This window comes from Oryx dammah, unplaced genomic scaffold (assembly GCF_014754425.2).
Source record: "Oryx dammah isolate SB20612 unplaced genomic scaffold, SCBI_Odam_1.1 HiC_scaffold_29, whole genome shotgun sequence".
Taxonomy (NCBI): domain Eukaryota; kingdom Metazoa; phylum Chordata; class Mammalia; order Artiodactyla; family Bovidae; genus Oryx; species Oryx dammah.
Genome location: NW_024070213.1, coordinates 44,478,464 through 44,488,372, shown reverse-complemented (window position 1 = coordinate 44,488,372; position 9,909 = coordinate 44,478,464). Strand labels below are relative to the sequence as shown.

At 48.7% G+C, this 9,909-nt stretch overlaps 1 protein-coding gene across 1 annotated transcript; it reads left to right on the top strand.

Annotated features, from left to right (window-relative positions):
• Positions 1-250: 250 nt before the first annotated feature.
• LOC120858588 (apolipoprotein L6-like) lies at positions 251-9,151 on the top strand. Its single transcript, XM_040234757.1, has 5 exons — positions 251-456; positions 2,538-2,622; positions 5,605-6,430; positions 7,430-7,528; positions 8,120-9,151. Exons 2-5 carry the CDS (start codon positions 2,576-2,578, stop codon positions 8,129-8,131), a joined length of 984 nt encoding a protein of 327 aa, XP_040090691.1. The 5' UTR covers positions 251-456; positions 2,538-2,575; the 3' UTR covers positions 8,132-9,151.
• The last annotated feature ends 758 nt before the right edge of the window (positions 9,152-9,909 follow it).

Below are 9,909 nucleotides of genomic sequence, written 5' to 3'. Positions count from 1 at the left end.
GAAAGCAGCTCACAGTGACACAGCCCCAGATGGTCTGCTTGACTTCAGAGTCTTTGCAGGACGTAAGCACCCTCGCTCTGCTCTTGGAACAGCTGGGACCAAGAGAGGCGAGACCGGACCTGACAGATTCAGCTAGCTCCTTCATTGCACATCTACTAGAGAAAGAAGCAGAAAGGAAAGTAAAAGTGCAAGCCATTGCTCAATAAGCCTTGGGGGTCTCCCCCCACCGCACGCCCCCCCCAAAGCTGCTTTGGCATTGACACTTCTGTGCCTGCCTCACTGAACTTGAATCCAGTTTTGCAATCAGAGCCTCGGGTCTTTCCATGATGAGCAAGACCAGCTGGAGACTGTGCACTGTGTGTTTGTCCTCCTGCAGCCTAGAAGCTCACAGCCCTCTGCTGGATCTGAGGCCCCTGGAGGGGAGAGGAAGGCAGGCCCTTGGGACCTGAGGCCACGGTGAGTGCTTCATTGAGAGCAGGTGGGCCAGGAGACCCAGGAGGAGGGCTGCTCTGCGGCCTCACTTCTAAAGGACAATGGGCCCAAGAAGTTGCCCCTGCAGTTGGTTTGGGAAAAAGAGTTACTGTCAGGAACCCCCATGCTGTTCAAATCCCCATCCGGCCAGCTCCTAGTGTCAGCTCGGGTCTGAAATTCAGTTTCTTTACTTGATAAATTGGGATAGAAATCTCTCCCTCAGAGGTCATTTGAAGTTTAAATAAAAACATGATTAAGCATGTGATTAGACCAACCAAACTGCATCTTCCCCTCCATTGGCTGGGGACCCCTGGATCGTAGACAGAGAGAGAAAGAGGCCCTGGACCTCAGAACATAGGCGACATTACGGGCCAAGGCATTTCCCTAGCTGTTCTCTACAAGAGTGGTTTAGGAGTATTATCTTTATAGGAAAAGATGCCAGATGAATTGTCTCAAAATTGCCACCTGCAGTGTTTCTTGGGTTGTATGCTTATTTAGGGAGTTTGAGGGGCAGGGGTTGGTGATAAAGATTAAGGGGATTATCTCAAAGCTGTGTTCCAGAGTATCCAACTTCTCTGCCATCAACGGTGTATATGAGGGAATTGGTTTGAGGGGAAGGGACAGAATACGGCAACCTGAAGGCTCCCCAAACAACAAAGAAAGTCTCATACATATCAGCTCTCAAATGAAAATGACTTCTCTAATCCTCACCCATCATTTCCATCCCTCTCCCAACGTAACATCCTCTGACATCTCCCGAGAGGAGGTCAGTAGTGAGAGGATGGGACCTGGTAGGACCAAAGGGCTCCCTGCTGTCACTTTAGCTCTTCATTTAGTAGGAATAATAGGGGAAATGGGGGAGCTTTCAGGAGCTGCGGGAAGGCTGGGGCTCCTGCAGGGTTTCTCAGCCTCAGCACCGCTGACAGCTTGGACTGGGCCATTCTTGGCTGTGGGGCCGTCCTGTGCTCTGCACGGTGTTTAGTGGCATCTCCAACCTCTACCCACTAGGCGCCAGGAGCAGTGTCCCCTGACGCCCACCACTGAATGTCTATGGGCATCACCACTATCCCCCAGGGAGAAAGCTCATCCCTGATGGAGATCCACTGCTCGAGACCTGACTGGAGTCACACGGGGCTCCTCCACTTCCCAAGTGCTTGACATTTGCTTTGTAGTGTATTTCTAGCATTATTTATTTGGGGCTGTGCTGGGTCTTCATTGCTTCGAGAGCTCTAGCTGCGGCTAATGGGGCCTTCTCACTGCAGTGACTTCTCTTGTTGCAGAGCACAGACTTTAGGGTGTGTGGGCTTCAGAAGCTGCAGTTACCAGGCTCTAGAGCACAGGCTCAGTAGTTGTGGCACACGGCCTTAGTTGCTCCCTAGCGGGTGGGATCTTCCCTGATCAGGGACTGAACTAGTGTTTACCGCATTGGCAGGCAGGTTCTTTACCACTGAGCCATCAGGGAAGCCCTCTCATTTTTTGAAGCTACTGAATGTTTTTAAAACCATGACAACATGAAAGAATTTCACAGACATTGTGTTGGGAGAAAGAAACCAAACAACTGACGCCATTGACGTGAAATTCAAGACCAGGCAAACAAATGAAAGGTTATAGAAATCAACGTAGTGATCACCCATGTGGTGGCGTGCATGTTGGCTGGGTTGGGGTTAAGGAAACCTTCTGTCCTTTATCTCGATCTGGGTGGTGATGACTTGGATGTGTGACGTCAAAATGTATGAAGCTGAGGACTTTGTTTTGTGTACTTATCCTATAGAAGCTCATCTCAACATATAATGTAAAAACAACAGTTTTCAAATATTTAGTCCTTTATGTCTTATTATTATTTGGATTTTGCATCATCTAAAATCCCTCCACACTTGAATTTCTTTTTTGAAGTTTTAAAAATCTTTTTGTCCATAACTCATAGCAGGTGGGATCTTAGTTCCCTGACCAGGGATCGAACCTGTGTCCCCTGCATTGGAAGCGTGGACAGAAACTTAACCACTGGACTGCCAAGGAACTCCCCACACTTGAATTTCATGGAACTTGTTTTCTGTGTCTTCACCTAGAAAATCCTTTTAGTCGTGGTGACAGCTCTCATTCTCCCATGGACAAAATGAGCATGGATTTGGTGCCACAGAACCTGCTGGACAGGTAGGCAGGGAAAGCCTGCAAGACTGGTGTCAGTTTGCAAAGGTAATCCAGAGCCCTGTGTCCCTGGGGAAAGGGCGACTTCTGCAGAAATGCTTAGGCATTCTCACGACATGTGACAAATGTGTTCCAGGAGAACAGCCATGAATGAGGCCTGCCTTCTCACTGGTCATTATGTATGTGAAGATATGTCCCTGGGAGAAAAATATTCCATGGTTACACTATTTTGGAGCACAAGTCAAGTTCTTGTTCGGTACCTGACCCTGGGCAACAGGACTCTGAGGGCAGAAATTGCCCCCTTGGACGTCACTTCTGTGAGGTTAATGTATCATCAAAAAAGCCCTTTAACATGGCCTCATTTGTGAATTTAAGCTCCAGCAGGCATTCATCAGCAGACATAGCAGCACCAGCCCCACATAGGCCACCAGCCAATGTCTCCTGAGGGAATTAGGTGAGCTACATATGTGTAACCGAATTAGATTGTAGTTCTGTGTCAGGAGGCATTGCTGCCTAACATAGGATGCGTGCATACTCAGTCATTCAGTCGTGTCCGACTCTGCGACCTTACAGACTGTAGCCTGCCAGGCTCCTCTGTCCACTCTAGTATTCTTGCCTGAAGAATCCCATGGACAGGGGAGGCTCGTGGGCTGCAGTCCATGGTTTGCCAAGGAGTTGGACACAACTCAGTGACTAACACTTTCACGTTCCATCTGGGCTCCTGCTTCCACCACAGAAAAGTAAAGGAGGAAGCTTAAATCTTCCCCAGGGCTCCTTCCGCCTCTGATATCCTCCTGTGGGCCTCACCTGGCCTCCTCAGCTCGCCCTGAAGGAGTTGCACCCAGGGCCCTGAGCTTGAGGAAAGCACCTGAGGGAGCAGGCTTTCTTCCTCACCCCCCAAGACTGCTCTCCCATGGAGGCCACACTCAGCCGAGCCAGTGAAGATCCCTCGGTACTGCCTAAGGACACGGAGAGGGGAGGGGAGGGGTAGGGGTCCTCTTGTCCCTGATTCTTCCGTGAAGAATCAATCTTCTTAAGAGAGGGAGGAAAGCCAGCCAAGCGCCAAGGAGAACAGTCAGAACACTAGCGATCATTTATCTCAGCCCTCTCGGTGTGTGACTCCCGAGAGAAACAAAGCACAGCAGAATAACCAGGTTCAAGGGCATCAAGGTGAAGGATGCACTATACAACACAGTGCCCCTTCCCACTGACTCCGCCCTGCGTGGACAGGGCTCCCGACCTCCCGCCCAGCTCCTGGTCGCCTCTCCCTCCTACTTTCCTCAGACCTTTCCCTGCCCCCAGTTAGTCCCAGGTCCCTGATCGCGACTCGGGTCTCAGCATCTGCCACTGCCCCCGCTCAGTCACATTTTCATAGCCTCTTTGAACAAGGTTGAAAAAGTCCCTTGGTGCTAATCCGTTTCCTCCATCTCTTTGGCCAAGGCTCCATTTCTCTCATTTCCTTCTAGATGCCCCTCTTACATCTTTCTTCTCTGAAGCAAATTAGCAGCTCCTAACGATGTTCTGGGACATTTCTTATTAATAGTTGGGTTGGAGGTAACAGAGATGCTAGGAAGATGCAAGCAGTATGTAAAGTCTGGAGTGGCAGGAAGATCCAGAAACCACGTGGGTGCCGGGGCTCAGCCCCAGTGGATCCAGGGTGATTTGAAGGGGAGACGGAGTAGGCGAGGAAAAAACTTATTTATTTATAAATATAAGATTAGATTAGGAAGAAATAGTGTAGTAGGAAAATTTAGTGGAGAAAAGAGCCTGAATAACTTGGTTTACGTGGAGAACTAATAAAGTTTCAGACAAGGAACTTGCACCATCTACGTTAGGCCACCAGCGTCCTCTTGAATAGCAGGGGGTGCCCCACCCTGGGCTCCCTCTTGTGTGGATCTTAGAAGCCGGGGCAAGTAAATAGACATGGTGAGCCTCCACACCCCAGATAGGAATTCAGCCTGAAATTAGAGTAAAGAGGAGACACGGGGGAAAACCAGTCCTTCCAATGACTGGGCCGGCCTCTACTGTCTAGAAAGGCCTTTTATACCTTTTTGATTGTACATAGAGATCAATGGGTAATATAAAATTATGCAGTGTTAGCAGCCCAGACTCATCAAAACCAGGCTTTTCTCTCTGTATACCTAGTTGTATACACAAGTCTTAGGTGATTTACATCATCTTTTGGCCAAAAGGGCCAATTAACATTTTACAGCCTTTTTTCTGATAAGGGTTTGTCAACTAGAAGACTTATTTGTGTTGTTTTTTTTAAAGTCTGGTGCCACTCTCAGAAAGTACTAAATAAAGTTACATTCTTACATAGCAAAGATATAGCAATTTATAACAAGTAAAAGGAGTACAGTGATTTATAACAAAAGAAAAGTAACTAACTCAAAAGTCTAGTGTTGCTAACATCAAAACTACTATATACCTTTTTCCATATCCCGATTACATTGATTAATATCTTCTCAGGTGCCTAAAAGATAAAGAATATGGAGGCCTGGCAGCAATCATTGAGTCAACAGTGACATCCATCACCAATATGATTTTTAGCTCTTTAGAAAAGGCTCTGTATCTTTAAGATGCTTTAAGCTTTGTCCCTCTCGCGGTTGGGGGGCTGTAAGCAATTTACAAGCTATAAAAAGTCTAGGGGAACCTGTTAGGCAAGCTAGAGAGTTATCAGAGGGGGTTTGAACTGAAACATCCCTTTCAAATGCAGAAGACTAAAGCCCTGAGTTAACTTTATCTAGAGTGTGTCAGAAGAGTGGAAAAGTACAATACAATAAGGCAGGCAGATTCTGGTTTTGGGGGCACATGCACAGGAAATTCCAGGGGGAAACCCTGAGGCTTGACTCACCTTGCCCATCAGGCCTCTCCACATGACCTTGTCATGGGTGGGATTCCTCACGCTGGCTCCCGGCAGGTGGGCTTGGCTAGGAATTTGGCTTTCCCATCCGGGGGACTGGAAATCTTTATTTCACTCATCCACAGGGACACGGATGACATTCTTCTGTGTGATGATGCGAAGCCACAAGATAGTGACCTGTCAGCTGAAGAAAGAATATTTTTTGAAGAGTTTCCCAACTTGAAAGGGGAGCTGGACGTGGACATCCAGAAGCTCCATGCCCTTGCAGACCACATTGACACAACACACAAAACCCTCACCAAGACCAGCGTGGTGGCCAAGTCCATCACCGTGGTCTCCGGAGCCATGAGCATCCTGGGCTTAGTCCTTGCTCCGGTGGCAGCAGGGGGAAGCCTGGTGCTCTCCATTGCAGGTAGAGTTTTGGGGACAGCAGGGGAAGTCACCAGTATCTTGACCAATGTTTTGGAACGTTTTCACAGTCAAGAAGCCCAAGCTCAGGTCGGTAGCCTAATGCCCTCCCGTGGCCGAAAAGTCAGGCGAGCAGGGACGGACTACATCATGGCCGCTGGAAAGGTGATTCAGAATTGTAGAAGCGCCATTGAGGGTGTTCAGAAGAACATCCGTGCCTTTCAGATCACCAAGGCCCACCCATGCCTGGCCACCGCTGCCAAGCGCTTCCTGACCACTGGCCAGGTCTCAGCCCGAAGGAGCAGGCAGGTGCAAAGGGCCTTCGAAGGTACCACGCTGGTGATGAAAACCAAGGCTCACTTGCTGGGCAGTGCGATGGCTGGCTTTTCCCTCAGCGTGGACTTGGCCTCCCTCCTCAAGGACTGGAAGCAGCTGAAGGAGGGAGCCAGAATAGAGCTTGCGGAAGAGCTAAGGGCCCAGGCTCGGGAGCTGGAAAGGCAGCTGACACAACTCACCCAGTGCTACGAGAGCCTGCAGCAGAGGGTGAGGCTGTGCGGTCCCTCGTGGGTGGCACAGAGCGGGGAGGAAAGCTTTAATTGGGTTTATGGGCACTGGGGCCTATGGGAGGGGTCATGAGGAAGCCAGTGTGTGTACAGTTTGCCTGCCTATTCCCGAGGATGTGGGGCGTCTGGTGGCCCTGGAGGTCCAAACAGCATCAAGTGCATCTTGATACTGTTCTGGATAGACCTGTCATGCCTTCTGTTTTCCCATCAATGCTTCTTCTTTTTATTTTTTAACTTTTCTTTATTTAGAAAAACAACTTTTTATTTTGTATTGGAGTATAGCCAATTAACTATGTGATAGTTTCAGGTGGACAGCAAAGGGCCTCAGCCATACATACACATGTACCCATTCTCCTTCAAATTCCCGTCCCATCCAAGTTGCTACAGAACATCCATCAATGCTTCTTGACTTCCATGTACCGGGAAGAGGGTCTTCCCAGCAGTACAGAAGAGGACACTGAGTCCCAGGGAGTGTTAGGGATTGAAATGTATCCCCCTAACCTTTATACACAGAAGTGCTAAGCCCAAAGGTGATGTTTTGTCGCTGGGGTCTTTGTGGGGCTGCGGTGACTGGGGTTGAATGAGGTTGTAGGACTGGGGCTGTAATCATCGGAGACTGGTGTCCTTATAAGAGGAGGAGGGAACACAGGGGGCCTCTCTTTCTCTGCCTACACCAGCACAGAGGAAAGACCATGTCTATAAGCCAGGAGGCGTCCACATCAGGAGCCCAACCGACCAGCACCTGAATGTAGGGCTTGCAGCCTCCACAGCTATGAGAAAATACATTTCTGCTGTTTAACCTTCCAGACTGCAGTGTTCATAAGGAGCTTATATAACTTGCCAAATGCTTGCAGCAAGGTGGAGGGAATCAGAATGACAGCCAGGAAGCCTGACCTAGGAGCCTGGGCTTGGATCTCCATGCTGAGTTGCCCTGGTAGCTTCACTCTGATTGGTGTTTTTGTGGCTTTTTTTCCCCCAGAAACTCTTGCAAGAAAAAAAGCCTGTGAGCGCCTCTTCAGAGGGAACCATGGGGACTGTGCCTCTGCTTCCAGCCACGTTTGGGGAAGCTGGATCCCAGGTGACAGGGGAAGATGAAGGCAATTGAACTCGGGGTCTCTGAGTGGAATCAAAGGGGACCAGGGAGGGGGAGGGCAAGGTTGGCAGAAGCAATGCCTGGAGACTTACCAGCTGGCAGGCCCACAAGTGTCCCCAGGGCACTGGCAGCTGGTGAGTGTCACACTGTCTGCTAGTGGGAGTCAGCTGGTCCCGCCTCTTCCTTCCTACATGTAACTCACTCCCTGGACTCCAAAATCTCCTCCCCTCACGCTTACTCTCTTGCATTGTTGATGCCAGGCTCTAGGTTAAGTACTGACATCAGACACAAGGGCTCCAGGGATGGAGGATATGTTGTGTTCTCCTTCGGGTTGCCCTTCTCCGTCCTTCCCCTCCCCTACCTGGGCAGTAATTGCCAGAGAAGTTCCTGGAGCTTTGCACAAAAAAGGATGTCACTGGAACCTGCTCAACCAGATTCACATTAGAAGGGGCCCCTCTGTCCTCCTCACTAAGCGCAAGTTCTTGGAGCTCCTCAGGACCTTGGAACCTGTAAGGACTCTTATTCCCAGTTCACCCATCTTACATCTTTTTTTTTCTTTTCTTTTCTGTGTTTCAGCTGCTATTTTAGAAGTCATGCATGGACTTTCAGCACAACTTTTTAGAATTCAGGAAAGTAATAAGGGAACTAGTGCCCCAGTCAAGGCTGACAGCTGCTGGTTATTTTGCTGGAGAATTTTCTTCCTGTGCTTTTCTTGCTTTGGGCGTTACTGCCTACTGGAGAGCCTTCTTGAAGGTTGCATTGTAAAATAGATTTTTCCTGTAACCCACTGAGTTTTCTTTCTTTTTCATTCTCAATTCCCTCATTTGTCTGCAGAGCTATAACCTTCCATTTTGCCGTTTTCACTTAGGAATATTTTCTACCATTCCATATTTCCCTGCGTTTTTATAGACATTGTGTTTTTTTGTTACAAACTATTCTTTTGACTGTACCTATAACCTTTTAATTAGATATATATTAGTCATCACTGTTAAGTGGCCAAAACCAATTTAAACAGACTTATACAAAAGAAAAGAATTTATTGGCTCATGTACTTTAAAACCTTAAGGGAACAGTGAGTTTCAGGTGTGTGTGTGTGTGTGTGTGTGTGTGTGTGTGTGTGTGTGTGTGTGTGTGTGTGTGTGCGTGTGTGTGTGTGTGTGTGTGTGTACCCAGGGGATTAAAATGATGTCATCAGGCATCTGTCTTTCCATTTCTCAGAAAGACTTCCGTCAGGTTCAGCCACATTTGCCTAATCACCCCCAGGTGTGCCTGCTGCTGGCTGGGGGCTCCCACGTGGAAAGGGGTGGGGCAAAGTCTAGAGGCCCACGCTGATTGATCAGGACTGGTTCACGTGCCTGTGCTGGCAGTGGTTGCTAAGATGGGCTATGGGAACTCTCTTATGATTCAGGGTTTTTAAATAGTTGTCTCCCACGCTGTGGTTCCTGCTTTTTTTGCTGTCATTCCCTTTTTATAATTTTTTCATGAGCCTAACATTAAGTAAACGGCTTTCACCCCATTTAATATTGTTCTGTACGTGTGCATGAGCACTGTTCAAGTTCTGAATAAATATTATCAATAATACCTGCATAAAATACTATATTCACAAAACTAGGGGGTTTGTTTGTTTTGTGGAAAGTTTGGAATGAAAGAAAAGAAAGGATCAGACAATGGAGACTGGAGACTCACCTCTGAGGCTTATTGGCCTGGTTACATTTCTGAGTTTTAGTTTGTTGAGCCACGAAATAAGCGTCGCCTGAATAAGATCCAGGACTCCATCTGGGTGCAGATATGCAGCATCCAGCTCAGTGCAATCTGGGAGAAAACACCTTGACATAAGCTTGAATCCTTACTAGCGCTCTGAGTCAGCATACAGAGAGGATGGGGGTGGAGGCTGGGAAAGGGAGGGGTTCTCTGGTTCCTCCACTGGGGCAGAAGCTTCTGGAAAGAAGACGTTCCTCTTCTCCCCCACCCCTTTCTCCATCCCTTCCTTCCTCATAGCCCAAACAGCTTCTGTGCCATCTTCTTCCCTGAAATGCCTTCAGCAGGCAGCACCCCCACTACACACACACTTCCCTACCAGGGTCTACGTCCCAGAAACATGCTCGTCTACATCACCTGGAATTCTGGTGAACAAATGCCTTCCCGTCATTTTATCTCCCCACTGGTTACATCTTAGTCCTCTTTGCCAAGAGAAGCCCATTGACTCCTCCTGTTACTTAGGGCACCCCCCACCCCCACCCCCACTGTCCTCCTCTCCCTTCTGGATTGAGTGGGGTTCTTCATGGGTGCCCTGGAGGTGGCACATGGCGCTCCATCACAGTCAGGAGTTCTGAGACACCTCTCAGTTCTGAGGCATTCTCTATAAG

Bases quoted from the DNA above. Each gene is read 5' to 3' on its own strand.
- LOC120858588 (XM_040234757.1), top strand. From the start codon at position 2,576: ATGGACAAAATGAGCATGGATTTGGTGCCACAGAACCTGCTGGACAG. The intron at 2,623-5,604 runs GTAGGCAGGGAA...ACTCATCCACAG, and splicing joins CCACAGAACCTGCTGGACAG to GGACACGGATGACATTCTTC. The intron at 6,431-7,429 runs GTGAGGCTGTGC...TTTTTCCCCCAG, and splicing joins ACGAGAGCCTGCAGCAGAGG to AAACTCTTGCAAGAAAAAAA.